Raw genomic sequence first — 15,553 nt, 5'->3', positions numbered from 1 at the left:
CACATCGTACGCAGAGCTCCGGTCATGAAGAACCACCAGAAAGGATTTTTCTAACTGCAGTATTCTGGGGGCAGTCTCTTCTCTATTGTTTGCCAAGACTGCACACAGTTTTCTAATGAAGAAGAACGTGAGGAAAAGCAGACACAGCACTAGAAGATGGATAAGAATCAAAACAGACTTTTATAACTGTGGAAACATTTCACTGAAAGCAGAGGTTTCTGAACTGCAATCCGCCTATTAGAGCAGAGACGGCAGCTTTTAGAAGCAAAGTTGGCGTGTTGTGTTGCCACTTTTTGAAGTGATGTTTTTATAGTTATGTTTATCCATTTAAACAAACGTCTCATGGACATTAAGCAAACATGACCTATTAGGAGCAGTAAATATTAATATGTAAGATTATTTTTTAATGAATCTTGGGTTTGCCGAGAGGGTTTTTTTTTTTATTTAACTCATTTATTATGAGTTTTCTTTAATGTTGGCTTTCTGTTTGCCACTCTCCCATGAAGTGAAGAACCTGGGCAACAGTGGTTATATGTCCACTCTCTCCCATCTCACCTGCTGAAGTTTTAACTCCTTCAGAGAGCTCACAGGTGTCTTGGTGGTCTCTCTCACTATTCTCTTTCTTCAGTCGTTCAGTTTGTGAGGACGGCCTACTTTTGGTAGATTTACACTTTCTTCATATTCCTTCCATTTCTCAATGATGGATTTAACAGAACTCCTGGGGATGTTTAGGGCCTTGAAAATCCTTTTGTATCCATCCCCTGACTTGTAATTTTCAATATTTTTTTCTCTGAGTGGAATTAGGACAGTTACTTTAAAAGGGGTTAATATTTGTTATTCTTTATTTTACATTAAATGTTTAATTTAACTGGTGTTAGTTTGTAGAAATTTGATTTCACTCTGTCATTGGAGGTTTTTGTAAAGAAGATAGGTAGGTACATTTATTTATACAGCACTTTTCAGCACAAGGCAACTCAAAGTGCTTTACAACACAAGAACAAAATTACAGACAAAGTTACAGAACATGATAATGAAACAAAATTACAGACAGGTACAAGATACAATGATAACTAATTGTCTAAATAAGCTAAGCTAAACTAAACAGATCTAAGCATGAAGGTCCATTTACATCGACCAAGATTGACATATGCATACTTGCCAATCGTCCCGCATTTAGCCCCCCGTCCCTTGTCCCGCATCACCCAGTGCGGGACAGCCAAAAGTCCCGCATTTGGCCCTCACACGCCACACTTTGTATTTCTCACGCAAAAAAACACACGCACATGGCCTTTTTGTCACTTAAACGCTGTATTAAGCGAGTTTTCAGATCCCTCTAGCATTTTTTAAAGCGACTAGTGACAAATCTAGTGACTTTGGCGGCTGAATGTGAGAAAGCACTCATTCTGCAGCGTATCGTAAGCCCCGCCCACTTCCCCAAGCACTGACAGTTGACAGTCTCACAGCAGAGAGGAGACCCGCTCCACTGTGTGTCCACAGTGGCGCCCCCTCGAGCCCGCTATGTCACGCTATATTGTCCCACATTGACATTCCCAAATGTTGGCAAGTATGCATATTACAGCAATAAAATCATAAAATATCAAATGAGGGTGAATACTTTATATAGGCTCTGTTTGTTTGTTTATTTGTTTAAAATCTGGAATTGTGCGCATGAACAAGCATGTTCTCCTGTGGTAGTCATCAGTTGAACTGGATTTACTCTTAAGGAAAATCCTGTAATCTTTGACACATGGGACATTAACCAACTGGCCTTCTCGCTGAAATTATTAATGTCCATCTGTAGTGGTAAATTCCATGTGCATCTGTCTTAAACCTGCAGGGAAAACCAATAAGCCTGTTTCTTTGCTTCAGTCCAGTTTTTATTGTATGAAAAAGAAAATGCTTTATTATGTTAAACTCAAGGTGACACAGTGTGCATATCAGAAGGATGTGTGAGGAAATGAGGCATTAGGTTTACAACACAAAGTTGTTTCTAGTGTACACTTGCATCAAAAGAAAATCTGCTCTGAATTAAATTTTATATTAACGCTTCTGTTTCTAGCAGGGCTTTTAAGGTGGAACATATGACATGCACACTCCACCAGAGAAAGATGGCATGTCTGCAAAGTCTCCTAATATCATATGTTACCAGAGTTACTACTTACAACATGTGCTTCATTTCCAAACCACTTATAAAGAATTTGACTAAACACCAACACACATGACAAAATACAAAAAGGTGTGACCTTACCATTGTCTTGAAGAGCTTACACGACTGTAAGTGAAGTTAAAACCAATTAGCTTCTTATGAGTTCCATTTATTAATGTGTAAAATTTTCCTGCAGTCTTCAGTTTATACAAATAAATGACTTTCCCTGTTTTCTGAAGCTTTACAACCACACGAATAAGCTTGTTGATGTGTTGAGACAACAAATTCTTTGTCTTCACATTCCAGAGGTTTAAAGGTTTGTTTGACCTATCAGACTCAGACTCTGTCACTTTCAGCATCTGGAATGTTTTCAGTCACAGCAGCTATTAAACATAAATACTAGAGTTGGGCAATAGGCAAACATTTTTCAGTTAGATAGCATTTTTTATTTTATATTTAGAGCTTTAGGAAAATGGTTTCAAGATAGTTGCTTTGTTTTAATTTTTTATTTATGTAGCTGACTTAATTACGGACTGACCCCTGGAACCAGATATTATTATTATACAGATAACTGTATCTTGTGATTTATAATTTTGATTTAAAATGTTTTTTTTTACCAATTTAAACAAAAAAATAATCCGAACTTTGCTGTATTAAACACGCCGGCTGTGTTGAAGTCGACACATGACCAGGCTGTAGTATGTTTGTCCATTTGCCCAGCAGCGATGTTTTAGCAGAAACCATACAGTAAACGTCCTGCCATGGATTAGAAACATAATAGTTGAAGGTTGCTTCACTTAATATGGCTTATTTTGTCCTGTTTACATTTTTCATTTAATATTTTTACAGCCTGTACCTGTTCAAGTTGGGTTTGGCCCCTCAGATCCAGGATCTGTATGGAAAAGTTGATTTCACTGGTGAGTGAGCCGGCATTCATGCTTGTCTTTTGTTTATTTATTTAATTTTATTATGTTTAATCCCAAACATTAGAAATGTCACCTTGTTTCCAAAGTCAAAGTGAAGTTTAAACTGTGCTGAAGTTGTTCACGCCATGAAACTGCGAGTGAATGCTGAGAGTAAAGAGCAGAGCGCAGCGAGAAGGAGCTGCTGGAAATGTGAAAGTCATTAGTAACTGTGAGAGCCTTTCCTGTCAGCGGAGTTCCTGCTCAGCTGCCTGTCCCAGAGCCAGTCTTAAGAATCTGATTATCACACATGAGCCAGGAACAGCCTGTCTCTACAGCCCCCCATTTCCCCCTCTGGTCTCACTCTGTTTTCCTTTCTCTCTCTCTCTCTTTTCCCGCTGCATCTCTTCCTTCTGCTCTTACAGAGGAGGAGATCAACAACATGAAGAGTGAGCTGGAGAAGTATGGGATCCAGATGCCCGCCTTCAGCAAGATTGGTGGCATCCTGGCCAATGAGCTTTCAGTGGATGAAGCTGCATGTGAGAAGGGGGTCATATGTCAGACAGGGGGTGGGCAGGGTCTTAGAGCTGAAGATTATCAACTTTAGCTAGTGCCTAATAATGAAACAGGAACATAAAGTTAAACTGCGTTTATTAAAACAAAAGACTTTCTGTTTAAACAGCTGCTGTCACTTTAACAGACATTCATGAGAACAGCAGATTTGATTGTTTTAAAAGGATGGTTTGGTCATTTGTGAAGTTAAGTTCTGTCAAACAGTTATCAATACTTAAGTCCTGCCCCCCGCCCCCCCCCCCATGTAAACAAACGGGCTAATTTCCTGACTAAAAAATACACTTAAAATATTTTTTCTCAGCTATTTATCTTTGTTAATTCATGTAGTTCTTATCTTGCTGTGGTATGTTCAAATATGCATTTTTAAAGACACATTTAGTGTTACCTAATAAACCTAATTAAAAGTGATACACAGTGATTGACAAAGTAGCAGCCTGTTAGCATGTCTGATGGGTCTGTAGGCCAGACTTTTGTATCGAGGGTACAGCCCCACATCTCTGGTGCGGAGACTCTGGCTTCAAAGATGCAACCCTTCCCAAAGAAAAGACAGTTTGGCTTTAATTTTGGACAATGGACGGTAATGAAAGTTTTGTCCACCTTTATGTTGGTCCCCCTTTTTTAGCATTTTTTTAGACATCTAAAACAACTCTCACTCAGAAATGTCATACTGGTGTAATAGAATGCAATAGTAGCGAAAATTAAACCTCTACATATTTGCCAGACACAGTTTTGTTTAGTTTGTTGCCATTTTCTCAACTGAAGTCTGCCAGTAGTTATGTAAATTTTTGGACTGACGAGACACGCGGATCTGGTGAGCTGATACATTCAGCAGCCTCAGCACACCTATATTCACGTAGTAACACGGACGTTGTTTGGTTGAGAAAACTGTAACCAACTAAAGAAACAGTGTCATGTAGGGGTTTAATTTTATGGTGTTCTGTCACACTAGTATGATACTTTTGAACAAGAGTTGCTTGATTTGCCTAAATACAGTGATAAAGTGGGGATCAACCTGGCCAGCCATGAGCCTGGCTTTTTGGTGGAGTTTTTCCTCTTTCTTTATAACTCTGTTATCTAAGACTGATGGCACAGCTGATAAGGTACCAACTATTGGTAACTGTTTGACAAAACACCACATTAAAAGAAGCCCAAAGTATCCCTTTTAAGAGGTCAGCAACAGTGTTATAATTTATTTTCTTATGCCACATTGAAGCTAACAGAAAATAAGCTGGGAAATAAACGTGGCATTCATAAAAGAAGTCCTGAAACTGAAATACAACTTTATTTGAAACTATATGAACAAATCTACATATTTACATAAAATCTGTTTATTTCTTTCACACAAACATTTGTTTTTACCAACATCTCATAGTTTTGATTCGATTTTCCATCGCAGCACCTTTGAAGCTCACAAATTAACACCTTATCTCTTGCTTGATTAATTCATGGAAAAAACTTTTTATAGTTTATTGAACATTACAACTGGGAATAAATGTGTTAATTAGTGAAAGCTACTTTGAAAGTAGAAGGTCAGTTGTTTTCTACTGGCTATAGCCTCCTATAGAACGATGGAAGAAAAGAAAGATGTCCTGTTTGTTCCTGAAAATAATTCCTACAAATACTTCAGATTTAACATTACTTGTGAGAGTAAAATGGAACTGAGCAACCTCCTGAGTGTGTTTTCTCACCTGTGGTCTCCTCGATCCTCAGTACACGCTGCTGTGATCGCCATCAACGAGGCCATCGATCAGGGCGTGCCAGAGGGCACGATGGCCACCATGCAAAACCCCAACGCCATGCTCGTCACCCTGGATCCCAGCTCGGCCCAGCAGTACCACGACACCCTTTACCGGGCCAAGGGGGAGAAGGTGGCCAACTCCCGCAAACGGGTAAGATTGTTCAGAGTAAATTGGCTTTAAGAGACCAGGAAACTATTCTGTAATTGAAAATCGGAGGAAGGGGAATCTGTTATTTTTTTAACCAGAAAATAATTTTACTGTGGTAATTCAACAACCTCACTCTTCTACACTCAAGTTGCAAAACATTCATCTGTATCTGCTGTCAGTAGTTGTAAACATGATTGAATATCTTCTGAAATATAGGCTGTGAATATACAGTGTGACATATTACAGAATTTAAAATCTGTTCTAATATTTATAAAATACATACTTTGTTTCTACACTGGAAAAAATGTATTATTCAAAACCTGTTTATTGCTATAAATTAGATTTATTATTAAAATTAGAATAACAACGACCCCAGTGGACATTCTGGTTGCTAAAACAGTTTTTTTGTCCCGTTGGCATTTTGAGCACATAATCCACATTGACATAATCCACCATGCTGCTCATGATCAATCTGAACACAACTATTAGGCTGGTAAGATGTTTTCTGGGGACTTTTGTCTTGTTGAAGCAAACCTATAAAAAAGTGAAGTCACTATGTGCAGGTTTCAGAATACGTTAAACCTGAGGTTCAGAGTGCAGATCAGTGTACTAAAGTGTACATGGTGGGGTTTTTTTCTTCAATCAGGTGCTGAAAAAACAATGTAATCACTATAAATGCAACAATAAATAGCCCATTTAACCTATGGTTTGTCACATAATTGTAAAATAATAGTTTTTCTCATTAAAATTAACATATTGAACACAAAGTGCTCTAAGAACCAGTTCTGGATACCAGATGTCTTTATGAATATGTTTAGTCTTCTTGTGTTTTTGTAGAAAGGCAGCCATGAATCTTTGTGGAATCTGTTTCTAGTCTTTTTCACAACAGTTCTTCCTCTTTTTACTTCTGCTTTCTGTATCTTCAAGCTTCTCTTGCATTTTAGTGTATATTTCTCCTTAAAACTAAGAAAATATTTGACTTTAGATGGAAAAATTTCAAAGCCATGCAAGCAAACTAAAGAAAGCACTGTTGAGTGAAATGTGAGACTCAAATACGAATACTGTTCTACCTGTTCCAGGTCTGTAGTTCTGTAGCGAGAAATAAATGGAGAATACTTAATTTATAATGGTTTAAATTACTATAAATCAAATAAATGACCTGATTTACCCCAAAAAGATGCTAAAAAAATAAACAGAAGTCCATATGTAGTCTTACCACATTTTTATTCATTTTATGTCCCAAAGATATTTACTGATGTGTTGCTGCTGCTGAGTTTTTTTTTTTTAAAGTTCTGTTTGTGTTGCAGCAAATGGAGAACGCCGAAGCAGAGAGAGATATCTACGACGAGCTTCTCACCCAGGCTGAGATCCAGGGCAACATCAACACGGTCAACGGTAAGCCTCATGAAGACGTTTTCTTTGCACATCCGTAAACACGCCCTGGTTTCTGTGGTGCATTGGTGGGATGTTGACCTCTCTCCAACAGTGAGCAAGGCCCTGAGTTCAGCTGAGGAGGCTTTGATGGGTGGAGACGAGGAGAAGCTGTACTCGTCTCTGAAGGCCGTTGGCGTTCAGAACTTGCAGCATCAGAACAAAGGCTGGTACCTCAAACAGCTGCAGGGCGAACGGGAGAATAAGGAGCAGGTATTGCTCATAAAACAGTAGATTTCCACTGTTTCTTGGGCTTCGTTCTCATTATTTTGTTCGCCTTTTTAGACATCTCCAGGAGAACCTTTAACAAAAGATGAGCTGCAGGGTGGTGTGGATGTGGCCAATGAAATTGCAGAAGGCTACCGAAAGAGTAAGACCTTTACATGTACAATATCTCCCTGCTTGTGCTGTTTCTTACAATTCATGCTCATTTCATGTGTTTATGCAGTGTTGATGGCAGTGGAGCGCATTAACGGCGCCATCAGAGCAGGCGTGCCTGAGAAGACGGTGGAGGAGCTGATGAACCCCGACGCTCAGCTGCCTGAGGTCTACCCGAGCGCTGCAGATCTCTACCAGAGGGAGCTGGCATGTCTGCAGCAGCAGAGCCAGGAGGTGCGTGAGAGGAAACACACACCTGCACCATTTTTACCGTTAAAGTTAGGCCAGCATGTGGCTACTGAGGCTGAGTTAGAGCACTGGTCGACCTAAGCATAAAAACTGACATGCTTCATCACACGCCACAACCGTGTTGACGTTTTACAGCTTGTACAGTTTCTATTGCCACATTTGTGGGGATGCCATCTTACCCTCTTTGTACAGCACTGTGCAAACATCTTGAGTCATCTCTTATTTCTTTATTTGGACTTTGGCTGCTTTTTAACTAGTTTTCAGTCCTTGTACCTGACAGAGGAATGTAAACAGCTTGATCAATGATTCATTGAGACACAAAACGGCTCCTTAATTCAAGAGATGAACCAGTGTCACATCGGCACATAACAGACAACTTAAAGAACCAATTTGAAATTGGATTTTTAGACTTTTTGTTACCAGCAGGTAAGGAGGAAAGAAAGGAAAGAAAAATTTTCCTTCAAGTAAACTAGGAAGGACTGAGGGAGATGAAAAAGGAAGGAAAGTAAGACAGGAAACTGAATAGGGAAGGAAGTAATCTGCCTTCAAGTAAATCTGAAAAGGAAGGAGAAAAGAAAAGAAGTAAAGCAGTCTTCCTTTAAGTCAACTTGGAAGTAAGGCAAGAAAAATGGGACAAAGAATGGTTCAGTTTTTGAAAAACACATGAAATAACAGTTTATTAGACAAATATGAACACCAAAGCAAGTGATAGTTTTTACCATCTACAAGGTGATTCCAACTGAATGAGCAGAAAGCTTTGCATGTGCAGTGAACCCTGCTACATCTGCTGGAAAATGACACTTCAACAAGCAAAATACTGTTTATTTTTTGTTTGTTTTTTTAGGCTGTTAGAAACAAAGTCCCCAAGACAATATTAATTAATTAATTTATTTATTGCCAAGTTGTCTGTTATGTGTAGATAGATCTGTAGTTTATTTCCTGCTTTTGGTGTCTTTTTGTTTGTTTAAATCATTCATATGTCCAGGTTAAATGGTTTATCAAACTGTAAGAAAGCAGTGAAAAAACAGTTTTGATCTTAAAAAAAGCATTTAAAGCTCTTCAGATCATTTTTAAGGTTAGAACAAAGTCTGGCTTGTTGGAGGTAGAATATGAAGGAATGATGGCTTAATTGAAGGTTTATCATTTTAATACTGATAAGACTCAAACACAGATTATGATATTTTTAAGTGAACATATGAAGATAAAAGCCGAAATGTTCCACGGTTGTCATTAATTGAGCATTTAATGGGTTGTAAAACAGAAAAAAACCACAAATTTCTAGTTTTTCATCTAGTTTTAACTAACAGTTCATAGTGGGATTGTGGAGAATTGTTGTTTTTCTGATGGATAAGCTTTTAAAAGTTGAAGCTGAATCTGCTGAAAGAGCTTTTTTTTTAATCGCATGTCATATAAAATCTTATTGAATTTTTTTCTGAAAACCTGCTGTTGAAGAATAAACTGCTGCAGATTCTCTGAAATGTTTTTGGTTTGACAAATATGAACACCAAAGCAAGTACAAAAACAAATAAGAAAAGTTCCGCCTTGATTTTAATGTTTGCATTGTGGCTTCATTTCTTGTCATCTTTTGGCAGAAGTTTAGTTTAAATTTTCTGTTCTGATGATTAAAATTATGTGGCCAGAGTTAAAAACAGAAGACTGCAGAAGGCTTGATAAAACATTACTGAAGAATTTTTAAGCCGCCTTATTGTAAATGACATTTTTTTTTCAGTGATATTGAAAGCATAGAAGGACTCTTCTGATTGTTTTTGGAAGATGGATGAAATTATTTCCTTTTTATTATTTTTTGCTATTGTGTATTTGTCTGGGGTTTGACACATGAATTAAGTTCAGCCTCTGTCTCACAGGGCAACCTGACCCACCCTGAGCTGCTTGTTGCCGTTGAGATGCTGTCCTCCGTGGTGCTGATAAACCAGGCGATGGACGTTGGAGACCGAGGCGCCCTCTGGAAACAGCTGTCCAGCTCGGTGACTGGACTGAGTAACGTGGAGGATGAGTACGCTCAGAGGTGAGTGTTTTGGATGGTACCAGTGGGTCACCCCGATGTGTCTGTGATGAGATTTGTGTTCAGGCGGTTCATGTGGAGCTGTGTTTGTGCTGCTCAGATACATGGATGAGCTGATGCGTCTGAAAGCTGCAGCCAGGGAGGAAGGAAACGACTTTCTGACCTGGAACGACATTCAGGCCTGCATCGATCAAGTTAACCTGGCTGTGCAGGAGGAGCATGAACGTACGAGACCACCACCATCGTTCTTTAGAACCAAACACTTTAACCTCTCATACACTGAAACAATAACATGTAATTTATAACACACAACAGGTAAAAGCTAAAAGGAGCATAAGAAGACAAAAATAAAACAAGTATTAAACAACTAAACAAGTATTCAGGTTTCAAAGAGAATGTTTTGATATATGAATAATGTATGAATGGCTGAAACTGCATTAAGTATGCAGAAGTAGTTAGATCACAAAAACATACAGAATCAGCATTCACACAATAAACAACCAGCTGTTATCTATTTAAATTAAAAAAACAATCTCTTTAAAAAGGCTGTTTAATAAGCTCAAATACACGACAATTGGTTGTAATTATAATATATATAGAATATAGCTCATTTCTTGATATTAATTTGTGATTAATTTCTCGCTCTGTTAATAAATTTGCTCATGTTTATGCAGGAATCGCAGCCATTGGACGGATCAACGAGGCTCTGGATGAAGGGGATCCCATGAAGACCCTGGAAATGCTGCAGAACCCTTCAGCCAAGCTCACAGACGTCGAGCCGTCAGTGGCTCAGCACTACCATGACCTCCTGCTGGAGACTCGTAGAGAGAAGGCTCATGTAAGACGGGATGTTTTCTCTCAGATATTAAATCATCCTTTCTCTGTTGTGCTGCAAAAATCAGGATGTAGGAAATATTTCTTCAGTTGAAGCCACTTTACTTTTCTGAGGTATGAATTTTTGAAGATAAAAAAGGCTCCTAAACAGACAAACCAGTTGTTTCAATATATAGCAGACAACTTGGCAAAGAACCAACTTTAAATTGGATCCTCAGGCTCCTTGTTACCAGCAGCTTGTCACAAAGACAGTTTTGTCCAATTTCTTTAGTTTAATCTATGAAAAATCACACAGATAATGCAGTTTGACAGAAAGGAAATAGTATTTTAGCTCCAATAAGGTGATTCCCAGAGAGCTGTTAGCTGAAAACTTGACGTACATCTAGAAGATGATGCATGTCTCGGGTCCTGTTTTAGGACTTTGATAATAAGAAATTCCTGTTTCTTGACGCCATGACATTCAGATACTGTTGAAGCTGCTTTATTTGAGGTTTGGCATTTCTTTGTCCACTTTCTTCACTTTAAGGCCACACAGCACCACCGTACTGATAAAGCTTTTTGAGAATCCTCTCATCAGTGCAAATTTTCTTTCCTAAATTTATTTTATGCCTTTAAAACTGTCTCTTTAGCATTTTTGCAGGTGCAACTATAAACCTGTTTTTTTGCTATTGACAGACTGCTTTTAATAATATGTAAAGTTAGAAACAAATACTGTTCTTTTTTTTGGTAAGGACAGCGTCTCATTGGGCTGTGATTGTTGGAGACTAGTTGGTGACTCAAAATTGTGATGAAATACACAAATTTTCTGTTACAGTCTCACTGAATTCTGTGTTGATGACCAAGTAACCAGCGGGCCAAGTGTCTACGTTTTGCATAGGCAGTTACTAAAAATCCTGACCTATTTTTGTGTGCACATTATTTATCTTCTCCTCTCCACCCACATTGTACCTGCCTCGGCACATTTATCATTAATCTACTGGAGTATGCTTTTGAAATGAAGATAGGCAGATTTAGACTCGTTTTTTAGTTATTCTCTTTATCATCGGTGTGGACCTGGACTTCAGGGCTGTAGCCTCTGATGTTCTCTGTCATAAGGAGAGCTACCATGCGGGTTTCAAACTACAGCTTTAGCGCTTTAAGATTTACAGAAACTAAATTGAAAAAGGCTTGAAACTCCCGCTACAACTCTGCATCTATTTTGAGACAAGTTTTGTGCCACAAGTTTTTTTTTTTTAACGTATTCAACATTCAAGTGCTCAAACTGTGAGCCTCTGCAACTCGCACAAGATCGTTGAGAACCTCTGCAAAGATTTTGAGACATTTCAGGGACTCCCTCGCAGATGCTGGCTTAAGTTGTCTGCTGTGTTGACACAATACTGGATCTCTCTTTGAGTTTAGGAGGTTCTTTGAAGCTTCATTGATTCACACGTCAGTGTTTAGTGGTTTAAAAAAACAACAGGGGTCAGGTTCAAGGATTCGACTAAAACGGGGTGAAAAAGCAGCCAGAGCCCCGAGAAAAAGTTTTAGTAGACTTTCAGAAAGCCATAAGAACTAGTGATCCAGTCTACTTTAAAAACTACAAGAAAGTTTAATTACTTGGAGGCAAAACTTAAAAACCAAGGGAAGACTGAAGTCAGGTTACTGGCAGCTTTAGTAGAGGAATACTTTGGCAGTGTTCCTTAGTCGTTTGCTTTTTCCTGTGTATCTAATTTTGCAGTGATCATTATGCAAACAGTTCATGCAAACAGGATCAGACAACAGTTACATCCAGACGTTATTCGGGCGTTTTCGCTGCTGCTCACACTTAAAGTTATCCAGGCCTCGTATTCACTAAAGGTTCTAATGAATCTGGTCGTGTTCTGTTTTTGCACACATGTTGTTATGGGTGGACTATAGTTTTTTGTTTGTTTGGTTGGTTGTTTTTTTATCTGTAATTTGCTGATTAATTACTTGCATTTCATCTTTTGGCTTCAAAATACTTTAGAGCTCATCCAGATTCTTTCAGATAAAATATTAAAGTATTAAATATTGATAGCTGATCATGTCAGAGTAGTTAGTTCAGTTCTTGGTTCCCATCATGTTGGACCACAAACATTTGGAAGTCGTGTTTTTGTTTCTAATGTATCTGAGCTAAGCTGAAAGACAGTTACAGATGTCTGCATGTGGCTCAGGCTTCTAGCAGACGCTGATGTCATGGTGTTATTGCGCTCCCTCCCCCTCCAACTTCCTGTCGTATATCTGGACGCTCTGGGAGCCCTGACATCTCCGCTGTCTTTCCTCCTGTTTCAGGCTTTGAAACCTAGACACATATTAAACTCTGTCCTTCTTCATCCTGCTCTCTCTGACTCATTTGCCTGGGTTATCATTAGGTGATGAGTGTGGTTCTTGTGTGCGAGTGTTTGCGCGTCACATTTGCATGTGACGTTACGAGCAGAGCACCATATTTGTGCCGTTTTCATGATGGAGGAGAAGCTAAGAGCCAAGCTACAGATAAGAATGAGGATGCTGGTTAAAGCTTTACTGCAGAGCAGAAATCACACAGGAGACAACGATACCAACCAGACATGACTTGGAAGTTATTACTCACTGTCTGAGTTCAGTGCTTTTCTTCTAGTTTCGTTAGAAAGGATCCATTTTCACACAAAATCTGTTTTTTTATGTAAATACAGATCAGTGTTTTGCGCAATGTCACAGCTGCTTTGACTGTAAACATAATCAGTGAAATCTAAAAAAAATAAATAAGACTTAACAGTCCTTAAATGATTGCATATTATCTTATGCTGGAAAATGACTGAATTTTAGCTGTTTTGGTTGATCCTTGAAAATGTTATTTGTGATCTCATTCAACATTCTGAGATCTCAGAGTATATGTATGTCAAGTTTTCGCTCTCTGTAAAATTTACTGAGTTATAGCTATTTCTGTGATTTGCTAAAGTTAATTAGCTGTTGTGGCCATCTCAAATTGGTTTGCCTCCAAAAGATAATCAGTTGTAGATGCACATCCACTGATTACTTCCTGAGAATTTCATTAAAATTCCTCCAGTGTTTCATGACATATGTTGTTCACGGAAACACACACAGAGCGATTGACACAGGCAAAAACATCATTGCCCGCCTTTCGCCTTGGGGAAGGCAGGCGATACAAATCTTGAGTGCATTATCTGGAAACTCTTAAAGTGGTTACCTAAAAAGAAAAATGTTGATGGGCAATAACAAGCAGGGCCTGAGTCACTTGTTTCCATAAAAAGACACAAAAGGCTGACCACTTCATGGACACACACACACACAGAGCTCTGTTCCTCTGGTCGTTGACTAATTATGAGTTGAGCATGGAGGAAGTGATTAGAGCAGCTTCCTGTCAGGCTTCAGATGCAGATGAGGTATTCCTCCGTTCAGACAGCAGAGGTCTGAATCACCTGATGGGGGTGTCTGCAGCTGATCTGAGGTCAGGACAGAAGAACGAACCGCAGGACTCGGTATTTGGGTCTGTGTTCAGCTTCTGACCAGCTCGTCTGTGTCGCCTCGTTACCTCTGGAGTATTAAGAGTTAGTCAGAAAGGCAGAAGTTGCCTCAGTCTTGTGGGCTAAGGGGGCGGGGCTTAGATAAACAGGAAGTCCTGCTTAGGCTTGACTGACTAACAAGCTGAATGTTGTGCCTGTTCAGATAATCATCGTTCGATTTTGTCGCTGCAACAATCCCCACTACAACTTTAGAAATGTTTAATTTTACAGTGGTTTGTTGTGTCATTGAAAGATCTTTTGCTTTCTCATACATTTTTGTATGATCTTCAATTGAGGCTCACATAACATTCTTCCAGAGAGGGAAAACCTGTGATTGTATTTGTGCTCATGATGCAGAACATTTCTTTAGTGAATTCAGAAACAAGATGCAAAATAGCTCAAAATCCTTCAGTTTGTTATTTGGACAAATTTAAGTGTTAGAAATGACACATGCAGCACCCCATCACCTAGTGTTAGACAAAATGTGTTCATTTTTATGTTTACAGAAAATAACTTAAAGGTACCCATTGCAAAATATGAAAACAAACATAAAAATGGTCTCCTGAACTATATCAAATGGTGCAGTTTGAAAGAGTTTACTCCAGTAGTTTTCTAGATTTATTGATATGCAAATCTGAAATGAATCTGTTGAAAATCATGTGAAACTTTGAGTCACATGTTTGACCTACTTTATAAGTCTGTGTAGGTAAACAAATATAGCAGAATAGGACAAGAGTAGAGTTGAGTAAAAGACTTAATATAAGAGTGAAGAGAGACTATAAGAGTGAGTCTTCTGCTAAACGTGAAAAAAGGAAAAAATAAAGTACAAAGATCAAGTAAGACAATTGTGAAGAATAAATATCAGGATCAAACGGGTGATATCTGCATTGAAACCCAGCGGTAAGTTTACAGTTTAACCTTTTTCCACTTCCACTGTTTCCGTATGTAAACAAATGCACAGAAAGTTGGCATCAAGTCACAAATCTTGCTTACAGATTTTTAACTAATTTAAGGACACTTTAACCACCAACATGAGAAAAGTGCTGTGCGGATTAAATTCATTAATTTAAACAAAAAAAATTGTCCAGTCTTCATGACTTTGCATTGAGTACCTTTTTCAGACCTCACTCAATACAAGTTTTCACTTAGTGTGCTTCCTTGTTTTGTTGTTGTTTTTTAGACACATGGAAAAAGTACAGCCAGAGGACCAGAAGGGTCTAAACTAGTTCTCTCTGTCCTGAAAAAACAAAAGAACAAAGTATCTTATTGAAGGCCCAGCAGACACACAGTTGACCTCAGTAGTTAACAGCAAAGTTTTAAGCAGAGTTTGTGTAATCAGTTGGATTCAGAGTGTGTAAATTTGACTGAGTTTTGGACTTTTCATGTTTCCTAAAGTCGCTTAGCTGTGGCAGCCATCTTGAATATGGATGATTTCAGAAGTTAATCAGGTGTAGATGTACATCCAATCATTACCTTCTGAAAGTATAATTAGAATCCGTCCTGTGGTTCATGAAATATTCCTTGTGCCTTTGGATGCAGGCAATTAAAAACTTAAAAAAATAAAAAATCTTTGGAAACCAGTATTGAATTTCGGAAACATAGTTTTGAAGTTTATGGCCAGCATTTATGCT

At 38.5% G+C, this 15,553-nt stretch overlaps 1 protein-coding gene across 1 annotated transcript in view; it reads left to right on the top strand.

Moving 5' to 3' along the window:
* The window catches only part of iqgap1 (IQ motif containing GTPase activating protein 1), a 68,748-nt gene that overhangs the window by 34,917 nt on the left and 18,278 nt on the right, over positions 1–15,553 (top strand). The window contains exons 6-15 of the mRNA XM_037979711.1: positions 2,996–3,063; positions 3,474–3,587; positions 5,332–5,510; positions 6,815–6,902; positions 6,994–7,151; positions 7,224–7,308; positions 7,387–7,550; positions 9,431–9,591; positions 9,689–9,813; positions 10,263–10,426. Of these exons, the coding sequence (XP_037835639.1) occupies positions 2,996–3,063; positions 3,474–3,587; positions 5,332–5,510; positions 6,815–6,902; positions 6,994–7,151; positions 7,224–7,308; positions 7,387–7,550; positions 9,431–9,591; positions 9,689–9,813; positions 10,263–10,426 (1,306 nt within the window). The remainder of the gene's footprint in view (positions 1–2,995; positions 3,064–3,473; positions 3,588–5,331; positions 5,511–6,814; positions 6,903–6,993; positions 7,152–7,223; positions 7,309–7,386; positions 7,551–9,430; positions 9,592–9,688; positions 9,814–10,262; positions 10,427–15,553) is intronic.

The sequence above is a fragment of the Kryptolebias marmoratus genome, linkage group LG15, assembly GCF_001649575.2.
Source record: "Kryptolebias marmoratus isolate JLee-2015 linkage group LG15, ASM164957v2, whole genome shotgun sequence".
In the NCBI taxonomy this organism is placed as follows: Eukaryota; Metazoa; Chordata; class Actinopteri; order Cyprinodontiformes; family Rivulidae; genus Kryptolebias; species Kryptolebias marmoratus.
This window is presented reverse-complemented; position numbering and strand designations above follow the sequence as displayed.